Source organism: Trichogramma pretiosum, unplaced genomic scaffold (genome assembly GCF_000599845.2).
Source record: "Trichogramma pretiosum strain Unisexual culture from Peru unplaced genomic scaffold, Tpre_2.0 scaffold150, whole genome shotgun sequence".
NCBI lineage: Eukaryota > Metazoa > Arthropoda > Insecta > Hymenoptera > Trichogrammatidae > Trichogramma > Trichogramma pretiosum.
Window position 1 is genome coordinate 47,934 of NW_019640847.1, and position 16,420 is coordinate 64,353.

The window sequence follows — 16,420 nt, forward strand, 5'->3', positions numbered from 1 at the left end:
CTCAAATTTAGATTATTTCCGATGAAATAGGCAAGTTTGTGATTTTAAAAAATCAAAATTAATCAATAATGTGAAAAATAATTATTTCTCAATGCTTTGTATTATTTTTCTAAGGCTACACAGGATGATAAACCAGCAATTAAGGAGAAAAAAAAATTTATTCAAAGAGAACTCAAAGAAGAGCTTGGATTAATTATTGATACACCAACATCTAACTTTGGAAACGCCAATGATGAAAATACCGCGAGGAGATTTTTTTCCAACATCGATGTTGTTTCACGTGTCACTAGTAATATTAAAAAACTTGAGCTAAAATGTATCGATATGTTTGATAATTGTAATGCTTTATGTTTATATTTAAGCTTCGACAAACCACTCCTCGTGCGATTTTATACGATTCTTCGAGTAATTTCAAGTTCGTATAGTATAAATACAGAAGAGTTCAAAAATTATTGTCATGAAACAGCAACAATGTTTAGAAAAACATATAAATGGTATTACATGTGCACTGCCATGCACGTAATACTCATTCATGGACATGAAATTCTTGAACAATTGCCATTACCTATTGGGTTTTTTTCAGAAGAAGCTCAAGAAAGTAATAATAAAAATGTTAAGAAAAGTCGTGAATTTCATTCAAGAAAAACTTCAAGGTATGCGTTACATTTTTTATGCTAACATTGTAGTATTTTATGTATGTTATGTGAAAATATTTATTTTATGTATGTTGTAATATGAAAATTGTTGGCAAAGCAGTTTCACCGCTCAAATGGTTTCTTATTGGTCAAGTAATTTTTAATTCTAATATAATTTTAAAAAATTGAATTTTTAATCAGTATTGATTTATACTTAAACCAGCAAATAAGGTATAGCAATTAATAAATCTTCCAAAAATGCAAATACTGCACCTAACAAAATATTGAAAATTAGCAACTATATAATATGTATCATGTAAAAAAAAATCAATTGAAGAATTAGATAAAATAATTTCTGTTAATCCACCAATAGTAAATGAAAAAATAAATCCTAATAATCATAAATTAATTACAGAAAATTAAATTTTTATACTATTTATAGTCGCTAATCACCTAAAAATTTTAATACTACTTGGTACAGCAATAATTATTGTTGCTGAAGTAAAATAAGCACGAGTATCTACATCAATCCCAACAGTAAATATTTGAAGAGCTCGAACAATAAAACCTAATAAACCGATAGAACTTATTCCTATTCGTCTAAAAGTTTCTTTTTTTTCATTACAAATTATATGAGAAATTAAACCAAACCCAGGTAAAATGAAAATCTAAGCTAAAAATAACATGAGAAAATTCTAATAAAAAAATAACTCAGAAATTATGAATAAAATTATTCCTAATTTAATCCCTTTCAAAACTTTATTTGTATGGAAACCTTGGCAAGTTCTTTCACGAATGACATCTCGTCATCATTGATATAAACATATACAAAAATATGAGATAGGAAGAAATTTAAGTTATCAATAAATTACTTGCAATTATATTTGTTGATAAACAAACTGCTAATGTTCCGCAGAACGAATTTAATTTCTAATAATTTCACTTAATACTATAAAAATTATCAATGCAGTTGGTTTAAGTTGTATAAATATGTGATTAGTATTAATTAATCAACCGTACAATATAAAAAATAACCATAAAATCAAAGAAGATAGACACGTATAGAAGCACAGAACTATAGGCGCGATTGAGGCTGGCTCATATGGTACCAAAACCAACTTCAAGGGGGCGCGGCGAGCAACCTAAGCCTGTAATGTATAACCAACATTTAGTCCCTTAGTTACCAAAGTCTTCGTGGTCGAGTGGTCAAGCGCTCGGCTTCGTCTTTTGCGTCGAGCGGTCGGGCCTTGGTTCAATCCCAGGCCGCAGATATTTTTTTTTACATTTTTTTCTCAAATTACAAAGAATAAAGTAAGGATTTCGTTTTTAGCTCATATTGGTCGTAAAATTAAAATTGCATTGATAATCGAACGTTTTTTTTCATGTTCTTTTTTCTACAAAAAAATAAAAAATCACATTTAATTCAAACGCAAATTAAATTAAATTAATGTATATTTAGACGCCTCGAAAAAAAATTTCGTGTCAATTTCGTTAAATGAAGTTTCTTTTTTATGAAAATATCTCGGACTCCAATTTTAAATGGACCGTATCGCTTGATTATTATTTTTCACATTTAAAAAAAACCCTTAATAAATAAATTTATCAGAGTATTTTTAATTTTATAAGCAATATTAGCTAGAAGCGAAATCCTTACTTTATTCTTTGTAATTTGAGAAAAAAATGTAAAAAAAAATATCTGCGGCCAGGGATTGAACCAAGGCCCGACCGCTCGACGCAAAAGACGAAGCCGAGCGCTTGACCACTCGACCACGAAGACTTTGGTAACTAAGAGACTAAATGTTGGTTATACATTACAGGCTTAGGTTGCTCGCCGCGCCCCCTTGAAGTTGGTTTTGGTATCATATGAGCCAGCCTCAATTTTTAGTTAAGCTCTGGGCTCCTATACGTGTCTATCTTCTTTGATAAAATCAATGATAAAGTCAAACTAAAAGTTAAGTGAGAAGAAGAAGTAAAAATATAAGAAAATATTCATAAAAAAGTATTTAATGTAATAAAAATAAATATTCTTATTATAAATAATAATTTTATTTAATTTGTTTAAATTTTTAATAGTATTCTAAATTCTCCAATCAAATAATTTAATGAAAGTGAAAAAAATCTATAACGTGGAGGAATAAATTAATATAATCTGGAAATAAATAAAATAAAAATTATAAATAAATGATAGTGTTCTGCAACATTTTTTATTACTTTTTTATTTTCAATTTGAAATTATTACTCATATACGATCTAAATAGTGATATCATCAAAACGCGATTAAATTAACGCTAACATATTTTTTTATTCGTAAGGTGTGATACAAATTCTGATGTTTTTCATCGTTTGCTGACCGCTTCAGATCCTCTTGTTACGCTAACACGAAAATTTCCGGAAAGAAAAGAAAAAAATATCACTGAAGACATGAGAAAATTATTAATTATTGATGAAGATGATAGCGATAATGATTTTGAAAATGTCCCAGACGAATCCGAAAAAGAATCAGAAGAAGAATTAGAAGAAGAATTAGAAGAAGAATTAGAAGAAGAATTAGAAGATTTCGAAGAAGAATCTGAAGAAGAATTTGAAGATGACGAAGACGAAATTATTTTATCTAGCAGTAGTGAGTCCGAAATAGAAATTGATGAAATGGAAATGGATGACGAATGAAATGTAATCCTAAATATTTTCTGTAAAAAGTATATTTTTTGTTTATAAGAAGTATATATTTTTGATTTTTGTTTTTTGTTTATGAAAATTTATTTTTGTGTTAATTCTATCTGTGATCGAGTCAAAATGTCATTTTTTAGTTTTTATTTGAAAAAGCTTTACTTACATGTATAAGATGTAGTATTTTCCAAATACGAAATAACATATTCATCCTTAATTGCGTACTAATGGTTTTTTTTTCCGTAAAAAAGTATACTTCGCATTTTTATTTGTTGTGACGAAGAAATTGACACTGAATGTTAATTGAAAGGTATTGGACTCGGCTATTTATCTTGCCAGTTGATTTAAAAGGGTTGTAAAAGTATTCTAAGCCTATAGAATTGTAGGTTTTCACAAGACCTTGAAATTCGTGTAACTAAAATTATCCTACGTGCATTCTAAACGAAGCTACAGCCGTTTTTATATACCGAAATATTCTGAAAAATTCAATAATTTCGATAATTACGATGAATTTTTCAGTAGGATGCGTTATATCCTAAACCGCTACATCACTACTTTGATATTGTCCTAAGTTTACTGAAAATGATTTTTATTTTATTTTAGCGACGAAATTCGAGCAAAGCAAGAATTTCGGCCACTTTTTAGCCGATTCCTGACACTGTGCGATGTTATTATTAACACTACTAATAATTAGCCCAGAAAAACTTGGAGCTTAAGATTTGCTGGGAACTAATATACTTTAATTGCAATAGCGTTTTATTGCGAAGCTTGAGCCAACGCTTTAAGTCCGCCAAGACTTAGTCACAAAGTGAAGGATCTCTCCTCAGCCTTGCGAATTTTTCTTTTTTTTGTTTAGCTTTGTGAGCGCATACAGCGCCTCCTAATTGTCACTATATCAAAGATTTGCGTGTAATTACACGATTCTGACTCGTTAAATACGAAGTTCTGGACGTAACGCGAAGAAATTCGAGTTCAGCGCTTATCTGTACATGTAATTCGCGTTTTGTCCTGAACGGTGACATGAAATAATACACCTTCGCAGCGGCGTCGAGACTTTTTGGGTATTATCCATCGGCAGCGGTAAAGTCGTCACGGCATTTTTGGAAATTCATATTTGACGAGTCAGAATCATGTACTAAAATAAAAATTTTACAGATTTATGATACAGCTTTTAATATATCACGGGTTTATCATTACAGCATGAAATGATACAGCCACCAATGAATAATACACAAACTCATCACCGTTCGTGAAAAAATGCGAACATTAATTAATTCGACTCAACCCGAGTTTGAGAGAGAGAGTTTGAGAGTTGACTGAAACATAAAATAATAAAATTCCTTTTTTATTATTATAAAAAGTCAATAATGTAACATTTTTTATTTAGACGTATTAATACATTTATGAGCATACACGAGATCATTATTTTTAGCAGCGTTGTGCATCGATAAACAAAGTAATAGAACAATATTGTTTTTCATACATATACAAATTAGATTTCATGTAAGCTCATTAATGTATTAGTATGTCTTAATGAAAAATGTTACATTGACGTTTTATAACGATTTTATTATTTTATATCCCAGGCAATATTATTTTTATAACAATTAATTCTTTCTTGCTTATTTACAGCTGAATGTAATATGTAGAATTTGCACGAGTTATATTTTTTTCAAATTGCTGGGTTGGATGCTGAGTGCATGTCGATAAGTAGAGCGAGCGGTTTGCTGCGGCGAGGGAGCTGTCTGCTATGGCAGACATATTGAATTTAATTTTTCACAACGCTGGTTAGGAAGCGCCCAAGTATCCTAAACAAAAACAGTGATTAATGTTTATATACATTATCTTCCATTCAGTTCAACTGCTAATAGTTAACTGAATGAGAAAACTACGTATAATTTATACATTCATTTTATCTGTTTCCATTTTCGATTGTGCATCACGCAAGTGTGGTTCGATAATTGCAAGGCTAAAATCAATACAGTAACAGTCCTGGCTAACGCCTCGCTAAATACACTAAAATTAAATGAGTGACTAGTACAGGAGTCCCTCGTTATACGCGGGTTTATTATCCACGGAATTCGTTATCCGCGGTTAGTCGATTTGCGCCCATCCCTTCGTATCCGCGGGTCGAGTCTTGTTATCCGCTGATCGAAGATCGTGATTTTTTTCTCGGACGTATCCATATTCAGTTTGAATTTGGTTAGTGTAGACGCGTAAATCGAAATTGTCAATTAACCTAAATTTGTTGAAAATTTATAAATTTATTTAAGTATGGCTTCATCTAAAACTCCGTCGAAAACTGCCTCAAAAACCACTGGCAGATCAGACTGATGATGCACCTGAACCGATTTTTGATTCAAAACTGATTGTCGAAGTTATGGTTCTAGTTATTGGAGCAGGTGAATTAGCAATGACTGGTGATCCAATAATGACGCGTAGCTCGACTTTCAAACACTACTATGATTTAGCTGCACAAATTTATGAAGAAATGCATAAAGATATTTTGAGACGAGCAAAACAGAAAAAAATTAACCGATTACTTTAAAAATTAAACATAGAATTGCATATATGTGTTGTAAATATAAATAAACATGTATAAATAGATAAACTACTCAACAAATTCGTTTATTTGTAGGTAAAATGTACATATAAACTGTGCTTTCTCGAGGTTGAGGAACGTAACCCTCTCTTTTCCATAAGAGCAAGGTCTTATTATCCGCGGTTTTGTTATACGCGGTACTTTTGAGGAACGTAACCCCCGCGTATAACGAGGGACTCCTGTATATACTTTGTTCAGTAATACTAGTCTCATAACGCAAGTGTAGTTTGATAATTGCAAGGCTAAAATCTATATTCTGGTAATGTTTCAGTAATTTAAGCAGTACCTGTTCACTAAGCATGACGGAAAAAACATACATGCAGCCTAGTTTTGTTAAAAAAAAAAAAATTTTCTTTAAACTTATGACATTTATGTCACAAAATCCTATTATGGATCAAATTAACCTTGATAGATTTGCGATAGGAATCAGAAAGGACATCACAAAAGATCTGTGGAAACGTCGTTCTGAAAAGTACATAAATTGGTTAAACCTCATTCCAGTGCAAACAGTTATGCAACGGAAACTAAGAGAGATGAAACAAGGAAGAAGAGTCCTTCCTAAAAATTTTGACTATAATCACCAGATGTATGAATTTAGAAGGTACTTGGAAAGCAGATGCACATCATTTGTGTAAGTGTTAAATATTTGAGAAAATATTGAAGTATTTGATTAAACTCTTATAAATCTTATGTTCTTATAATTATTGCAGGGAAGCTTTAAATGATGACAATGAGTTGAAAAACCTAATAGATGACTGTTTGACTAGTTTGCGTTTAGAAAACGAGGAACGTCTAATATTGAGAAAGTACTATTTACAGGCTAGGCACAATAATCTTAAAATAATTATAAAGGATGTTCGTGATATTAAAAAAAATTACCCAGAGACACTTAATGCTCAAAACTCATTGGCCCTGCCAGGCCCATCCAATCCTTCAAACCCAACTATCAGAACACCACTGACACCAGAAACACCATCATCAAGAATGACCAAATCACAAATGGAATTCATAAGAACACAAGATCATCTACCAGAGCTGTTTTATACACAGTGTTTTACACCAATTCAACGTTTTAAAAGGCTAACATTAGGTATGACCGAGGGATCTACTGACTCATCTATGGAGTACATAGAGTCACAAGATAATGCACCAGAGCTTACTTGTTCACAGATCAATTTGTCAATGGACTGTTCAATAACTCCGACATCGACAATGACTGATTCATCTATGCAACTATCTATGCAGTCCAACAGGTCAGAAGTCGATACATTTAAAATTTCTGATTCAATAATGAATCAATCAACTGCACCATCACCCAAAAGAATATTTTGCAGCCCATGGATAGATTGCCCAAAACAATATGAATATAGTAAGATATAAACGCTTATGATTTTTGAGTCTGTAAATACCCTACATTATATAATTTTCATTATTGTATCTCTTTTCAGGTGAACATGCATTGTTACCCCATGAGCACTGGATGAAACCATCTGATGGAGAAGGTGAACTTCCCTGCAAAGCCTTTTACAAGAAGGTCACCATAATCTCACGAAAAGATAAAAGAAAAAGTAAGATTATGAAAGTCTATAACATGGGACAAAAATTCAGAAAATGTAAATACAAAATAAAAACTTGGATTTGCGAAGTTCAGCGTTGCCAGCAACATTTAAAAGAATATGATGTGGCAGCGTTTTGCGGTCATAACCCTAACGGAGACCACCAAAAAACAGAATAATTTATAGTAATGTAAAAATTTTAAACTAATATAATTTTAAACTTAAAAATTCATAGATACTAATGAAAAGTGTTTTGTATTATTGTTATGTTAAATAACATAATGTTATATATGTTATATAACATAATTTTTTGTTATTTTAAACATTGTATATGCAAGTCTTGAAATCCTAGATTTTTTTTGTCGTGATGTTATACGTAATTTTCTGAGTAACTGTGATTTAAAATGAAAGATATCTCGTATAATATGTTATTATATTTATAATATTGTTATATTTTGTTATAAACATTGTACATGGAAGTTTTGAAATCCTAGATTTTTTTGTCGTGATGTTATACGTAATTTCTAAAGTAACTGTGATTTAAAATGAAAGATATCTCGTATAATGTCTTATTATATTTATAATATTGTTATATTTTGTTATAAACATTGTACATGGAAGTCTTGAAATCCTAATCTGTTGAAAGATTTTTTTTGTTGTTGGAATGTTATGCATAATTTTTTTGGTATCTGTAATTTCAAATGAAAAATATATCTTTATTAAAAACAAAATTCTTTTATGAGTGCATTGTTGTTACTTTTCCGATAAATATACATTTATTATATCAAAAAGGAAGAATGTAGTAACTGATCATTCATAGCTGTATCAGTGAGTAGAGTATATATGAACGCGTCGAAAAAAAGATCGGATGCCCGATTACGGCATGAGCGCTGCTACGAACATCTTCGCAGTTCTTCCAAAACTTCATAATTGACCTGTCAGGATCGTATAATTACATACGAATTTCAGAAACCAATAAGACAAATTTTGATATCTCGAGGGCTTATTGTTATACTATAAAACGCCGCTGCCAATGGACAATAGACAAAGTCATCATCGTGCGTGACAAAACGCAAATTACATACACAGGTGAGCGCTGGACTCAAACTTCTTCGCTGTACTTCCAGAACTTTATAATTGACCTGTCAGGATCGCGTGCTTACATATATTTCCCATGAAATCGCATTTTTGAGCCCTTGCCAAGCGACAGTTGAACTGATAGCAACGATGAAACCATTGAAAGTAGTGAATATTAATTTTCATGAACATGATCAGTCTTGTAAGTTTGATACAAGAAGTTATCTATGTCCCTTGTAAGAGAGTCTTTATTGACGCAAGAACGTACGTACCTTAATAAACTTGTAGGTAAAAACGTACATTAGTCCTATACTTTTAACATAAGACTTATATATTTTTTGCCTCCGAGTTAAGGTACGTTCTTGCGCTGGGGCGATGATGCAGTCACTCATTGATAATTAAGTTCTGGGTATAAATACGTATAAAATGAGGTATTATACGTGGTGTAAATTTTGTGTAAATTTTGGAGCAAGGTGTACTCCATACTTTTCGTGACAATCACCCATAATACTAAGACCAACTACGGCAGTCTCTCATGCTAAGTTCAAAGAATAATCACTTCGAACTGATACAGAATATACCCTAGTCGAAGCCTATAATAATTCTAAACTTTTTATCTGAGTTAAGTATCAATAATTGTATGTCTACCATCAGACGAGAAGAAGATCCACCAGTCCAGAGTATAAAGCATATCTGCCAGCGTATATAACTTGCATCGCTGCGAAACATTATACACGCAAGAAGCGTGTCAATTTATACGAATGCGCGAGCTCGCGTGCGTTATCGCACGCTGCAGCTTACAAGACGAAGAGCTGCATCATTGATCGATCAAGCTTGCACCGCGCATATATACATGTAATGCGTATATATCAGCTAACTGGTTTGCCATTCCTCCATATTCATCATCTGCCCCGTATTCCTTTCTGTTTTGAATCTGCTGCACAGCACTGGCAGACTCACGCACCTTTGCATGTGCTTTTCTGGGCATGAGCATGTGCCCGAAGATATATATTCTGCGCAGCGAGAGAGAATTTTGCGCGCGCCCGCAGCGGGTGGAAATGAGAATCACAGTCGAACATCTGTTCGTCCACAGATCGTAAATGACGCATAATTTACTACTGACGCATGATTTACTATGATCGCGAATAAATTTTGCCATATTTTGACCGCGAACATATAAAAGATATGCTAACGCAGCCTATTGACGACCACCTATATAGCGATTAGAAAGCGACGTTATTAGATATCTCGGGTTAAAGTCGGGCCTGTGTGTGCTCATTGTTCGCGTGCTCGCGCAGCTGATCTTTGAAAATATATCGTTCGCAGCCTAGTCACAAAAATATCCATGTGTAATGTATATAAATCACGGCCTGGCGCTTGTGCGCGTGCTCGTGCTCTCCTGTATGTGTGTGTACAGGCAATCGACATCTCTCTTATATTTCATTTTCCTCGAGATTGAAAAACTATATAGCTGAGGATCAATAGAAACGCATGAGCGAGAAATGCTGTAATTCGAACTTGCAGTCGCGGATAACGATCGGCGATCGCCGACTGACAAGTCTCCATCATCGAGGCATCGTCACTGGCAGATATAATACGTCGATTGAAATTGAACGTTGTCTTCTCACACTCGGCGTGTACAGCTTCCGATCTTCAGACACGCCTCGGATGTTACAATGCAATCATAGCAGAGGCTCGCAAGATTGGCTTTCCAGCCTAAATACCGCGTAGCTAAGTAATGAATCAACGATTTGTGCTTTATACATGTACACTGCGTATGTGTAACATGTGTAATGATTGTATGCCATTATAGAAATTCAGCTCTCACGCGCGCATACACGCTCGTGTACTTACGTTACAAATCTCGACTCGACTTTCAAATCGCGCACGCAGCAGGGTACGTACGCAAATCAAACAAATTTGTGATACAAATTTTCATATCTCATGGACTTATCGTTATACTATACGACATTGCCGTCAATGAATAATACACGAAGTCATATGTCAATGTGTAATGATAAGCCCATGAAATATGGAGAGTTTTATCACTCATTTCCCAAATTCGCAGGTAATTACATGATTCTGATTCGTTAAATATGAAGTTCTGGACATACCGCGAAGAAATTCGAGCCCAGCGCTTATCTGTGCATGTGATCCGCGTTTCGTCACGAACGGTGACATGAAATAATACACAATCGCATCGGTGTCGAGACTTTTCGGGTATTATCCATTGTCGGCAGTAAAGTCGTCACGGCATTATCGGAAATTCATATTTGACGAGTCGGGATCGTGTATTTACTTGCAAATCTATTATTCATGATACCGATTCTGATATCTCAAAGGCTTATCATTATACCCTGATATATGACTCCGCCACCTATGGTAATACTCTTACTCGTTATCGTTTGTGCCATCACGCGCTTTGATTTTGATTCGATATCGATATACATACTTCAATTCATAGAGACATTCAGCGCGCTTCGCGCGACTCATCATTCGAAATTTGATGTTCGATTCGATATTCGATAACTCCATGATTCGATAATCGCATCCTCAAATTTATTATTAGATTATTAGATTGCCAGTTTGGCAACGGTAACGTCACGGACAACATCCTTTTATTTTTTCTGCTTCTAACAGTAACTTTTTTAAGTACTGCTAGACAGAATACAAAATTTTCAAACGAAAATTCAAAATCTACCAGTGTCATATCAGAAAATTTTCATCATGGCAAAACCTGTTATGTGTCCTGACTTCATCTTTAACCTGGAAAAGTTCTTTAAATTTCTTAAAGTATTGCCGGACAACGCAACTGTGGACCAGGACATTCTAGATAATTTTGCAAAAACCATCGGCATTGACATTACCACTGACAATTGGATACGTCGATCTCCGAAATATATTAATTGGCTCAATTTACCAGAAGTTCAAGTGGTATTGAAAAGAAAAAGAGAAGAGGTTGGAAGAAGGAAGAAAAAAGTTCTACCATGTGTGCAAGAATACAAGATGTTGATGTGCCAATTCAGATTTTACTTGGAAGACACAGAGGATCCGATAGAGTAAGCCTATAATAAAAATAAAAATAATCTTATTTAAGGACACACTGAAACCACACTGAACACTGAACACTGAACACTGAAGTTACGGTATGAAATAGAAAGATTATTTATAGCACTCCGTGGCATAAGTTTAATAGTTTAGGGCCCAGGCACAGCGAGGGTACAACTTTTAACCCTGATTTCTTATGGTAATTTCAGAGAAGCTCTCAAAAGTGACAAAGCGATGAAAGATTTGATAGATGGTTTTTTGGAATCAGAGTTCAACACATCTCTACGAGATCGTCAACAGGACCGAAATTTGTTATTGCAGTGGAGGACTGATCAGGTGATTCAACCAACAATTGAAGAAGTTATTGAAACGAAGACGCCTGCATCATCAACTCCACTGCAAACTGTGGAGTCACCAAAGACACTAAATCCAGCTAAACTCCCACAAACAACGTCAAAAACACCACCGGCTAAATCCAAATACCCACCCCCATTAACAACATCAAAGACACCACCAGGTGCATCAAAGACATCTCAAGCTGGACCCTCATCACTACCTTCATCAATGCCACCTCAAGCTGAACCACTAAAGTGGGACAAATGTCCGAAAGTTCCGGTAGAAGGTAAATATAATATATAATTATAAACTTTTGGTGAATTATAATTAATAACTAGCTCTGCTTTATTTTTGCTGGATTTTAAATAATAATTATTCATAATTCTCTTTTCAGATCTCGCACATGCAAGGTTAAAACATGAGATTTGGTACAAAACTGATAAAAATGTAGTACCGACCCTTCCATGCTTAGCTTTTGGAAAAGCTTTAAATGACGAGAATGGTGAAACTTTCTATAACATGGGATCTGATTACCGAAAATCGCCTCATAAACCTGGTAAATGGGTCTGTAAAACACCCGGATGCTCTCAGGTTATTAATGAAAATGATTTAATATCATTCTATGGCCATAACAAAAAAGGTAAACACAAACATTTTTTGGACAAAAAGGCCAAACCAAAGGCATGTAAAACCTTAAAAATAGCTGAAAGAAAAGCCAGAAAATAAAAAATAAATCCAAAGTAAATTTTCCATAAATTATTTTTATTGTATCACCTCTAACGATATGTATTATACATAATTATTTCATAAACTTTAGTTCTTGTAAATAATTTTTGAGTTTTCCTCAAATATAAACATTTTCAACAGCCAACGTGCAGCGCACACGCGATGAAAAGCGCAATAGCATATATCCATTAATCTGAAAATTCATGACTTGTCCACGCGCCAGCTAGCTAGCTAACAGCTAGTTTCTGAAATTTCGCTCGAAAAGCTAACCACCGCCAAGATGCGACTAATAGTTATTACTCTTTCTCTCGCTCGCTCGTCTTTCTCGTCTCTATCTCTCTCTCGTGAATGCGACGTGCTCTATGAAAAGCCAAGATCGTGTACTGCACGCAGGCGTTACGCCAGGCACAAATGATCCTCGAAGGAATTTTTTTTCCCTTCAGCAGTCGTGGATCGGGTGATTTATTTTATTTTTCGTCTAGTTGATCATAGGTGCAACAGCAGCAGTCGAGCCATAGCTAGCAGAGCATCGCGCGCAAGCCTGTAATTATCGAAATGCCGTTACACGTGTGCGTGCAAAGGCATCGAGCGCATCCAACAATAACAGGATGCGTTATGGCTGTTGCCGCCACCACCGCTTCTTATATCGCCTTTTTCTTACCTTTTTTTCTTTTTTTTTTTAGACAAGTGTAATTCAAAGACTCCCTCTTCTTCTAGCGGCTATTTATAGCTGCTGGAATTGTGGACACTGTGAGTAGTAAGATAATTTTCGTGCGCTACCCTAGCCAGTAGACAAATTCATCCTCGATTCCGATGAAAAATCGTGGCAAATACCGATCGGCACTCGGCGCGCGCAACTCCATAAGTGATACGTTCTCAGCGGCGTGCGTCGAGACACATATATTTCGGGAGCGGCTTGGCAGATTAAACGACTAAAAGCAAAAGTGGCTCGTAAAAATATTTGAATGAATTTTAATGAAGTGGTCGTTTTGTGGGCCACTCGTTTCGTTTATATAGACATGCGCGCCACGCTCGACTTTTCCTGCTATATATGCTATATAATTCAATTTGGTGCCTTTGTAAAAAAAGTATAAAGACCGCAGCGACTGCAGTGACGTAGCGCAGCGTGTTTGACTCATTATAGAGTACTCGGTCGCGTGGAAGCGATGAATTGTCGGAAAAATTGCGTGATTCGTGACCCTCGCAGATATAGCACGATGATACATGTAAATACAGAGAGATGAAATCGTAGCTCGGTAGCGATTGAATTAAAAATCTTGCATCGACCTTTCCTAGAGCAAGTAAAAAAAAAAAGCAAAGAAGCAAAGTTGGTACGGCAGCCGATGATAGATTCAGCCAACGATATAACCGCATAGAACTATAGGTATATAATAACGATTGCGCCGTCGGGTGTTATTTCCGAAGCTCGACTCGAGTCGCTCTGCGCTTCGTGGAAAACACATTATTATGTGTGCTACACATTTAATTGCGCATCGAAATAATTCGCAAAGCAGGACTTGGCAGGGATGCTATATAGTTTTTAATGCCCCGACATGGACTCGCGCTACATAGATGGAGGAGAAGGAGGAAGCAGATAACAGCTTCTAGCTGCGATATTATTCAGGGCCCATCGATTGCGTGCGCTGGTTCTGTAGGCGGCGGCGGTGGCGGCGGTGGCGGCTAGAAATGCGAATAACTCGCTGTTGTGCAGTGCAGCGAGGCGATCGAGCCGTGCAGCTGCGAGCGCTCTCGAAGACGAGTCTTGCAGCTCTCGATCGCGAGCCTATTCATGTCTAAAGAGAAGATCGGAGGAATATATAGCTATATCTCCGGTACTCTTATGGCGATCGGCACGCGTGCTCGAATATTCCAAAAAAACGAAATTGTCGCGACGCATAGTTTTCTCGCTGCTGACTAACGCCTACGTATATCGCATGGTATATAGATATACGTAACACGTATAAGCCGCGAGTAGGCATATATGTGGCATTTCACGTCAACTCTCCCAGTGCCGCGCGGCGCGGAAGAATTAAGCCAAATCACTAAATTTGTGAATCGCTGTAAAAGTACTAAAATGCACCTTGAGAAAAAAACGAACCCATGATTTCGATCGGAAATTGCCTCAGCTTTCCGATGGTCAGGTCAGATTTTCCGAAATTTTCCGCTTTACCCGGGAAAATCGCTGGGAAAACTTTAAAGTCGATTTTCTCAAAAACTTCATTTTTAAGATTTTTTTAAATAGTCTAGATCGAAAGATCAGGAAATTTCCCATCGACGTAGACCTTTTTCAAAGAGGCGTTTTTTGATTTTAGCGAGATATAGCGAGAGAAAGAAGAAAAAACGTGGTTTTTTGGCTCGCGCGGGCGGTCGGACGCCACCAACCGAACAAAAAACCACGTTTTTTCTTCTTTCTCTCGCTATATCTCGCTAAAATCAAAAAACGCCTCTTTGGAAAAGGTCTATATCGATGGGAAATTTCCTGATCTTTCGATCTAGGCTATTTAAAAAAATCTTAAAAATGAAGTTTTCGAGATAATCGACTTTAAAGTTTTCCCAGCGATTTTCCCGGGTAAAGCGGAAAATTTCGGAAAATCTGACCTGACCATCGGAAAGCTGAGGCGATTTCCGATCGAAATCATGGGTTCGTTTTTTTCTCTAGGTGCATGTTAGTACTTTTACAGCGATTCACAAATTTAGTGATTTGACTTCATTCTGCCGCGCCGCGCGGCACTGGGAGAGTTGACGTGAAATGCCACATATGTTATATAGGTACAATATGCGGCGACTGCAGAGGAGTGTGCGCGCGCGCGTGCAAGCCACAGGGCTCGAGATCTCGGACTAAAAATAGCGACCGGCCGAGCCAATTAAAGGAAGGCACGCATATCTATCTCGTGCACATGAATACGCGAGATATTATTGGTGTGTGCGTGTAGTGCGCCACGCGAGCTTACGTATACTTATAATGCGAGTCGATTTGACCCTGCAGCAGCAGCAGCCGCGTACCTACATCTCGTAGTTATATTGTAGCTGCGCTCGCTCGAGTCGACTTGCAGCATATTATACGTGTATATTCAGTCGCGAACGCCCAGCATAAATTGCTGTCCGGCTCGCGATCGAGCCATATAGCCTGGCGAGGACACCGCGAGCTCGTACGTTTGTAATATATCGAAGATCGGCCCGCGCGAATCGTGCGAGCGTGACCAGGTCCCGGCTGCTTTTTTGCCCAAAGGTGTTATTTATCGCCCGTACGCAGATATACGCGCCGCATCGGCATAACACACGTATTATAACAATGTCAATGCAATGCCATTCCGATGCGGCGCGCGAGTTAAGTGAGATGATAGGATTTTGACAAAGGTACGAACTTATATTCTTCTTTATTATAGAACAAGGAGTTGCACTTTATTAAATCACGATATCGTTACAGGCCAAGATCCCGACAGAGACTGCCAGCCGGTCGATACCGAGCTCGCTCAATAATCGTAATATGCGTAAGTACAGTGGTAGAGGTGACGATCGAACAGGTAGGAGAGGTGACGAACAATGGGTGAGTCCCCTCGGTAGCTAAGATGTTTTGGCTTCGACAGCTTCGATGTTTTGAGTTGCTGGTCCATTGTTCTTCGCACTCGCATTCGCACTTGCAGTCGCGCTTGCAGTTATTAATGTGTATTAATCTTTGCAGGTCAACGACAGCCAGGCAGGTTGGTGAACTGGTGTTCATATAACTCCTCCCCGCCAAAGTTCAAGGACGTCCTCGGCATTGGTCATATTGG

The 16,420-nt window shown here is 36.2% G+C and overlaps 1 protein-coding gene across 1 annotated transcript; it reads right to left on the reverse strand.

Annotated features, from left to right (window-relative positions):
• Positions 1 to 784: 784 nt before the first annotated feature.
• On the reverse strand, positions 785 to 1,437 carry LOC106654526 (cytochrome c oxidase subunit 1-like). The gene is given in 2 exon segments (XM_014374446.1): positions 785 to 1,303; positions 1,411 to 1,437. Coding segments are annotated over 2 exon segments (546 nt in total).
• Between the last annotated feature and the right edge of the window lie 14,983 nt (positions 1,438 to 16,420).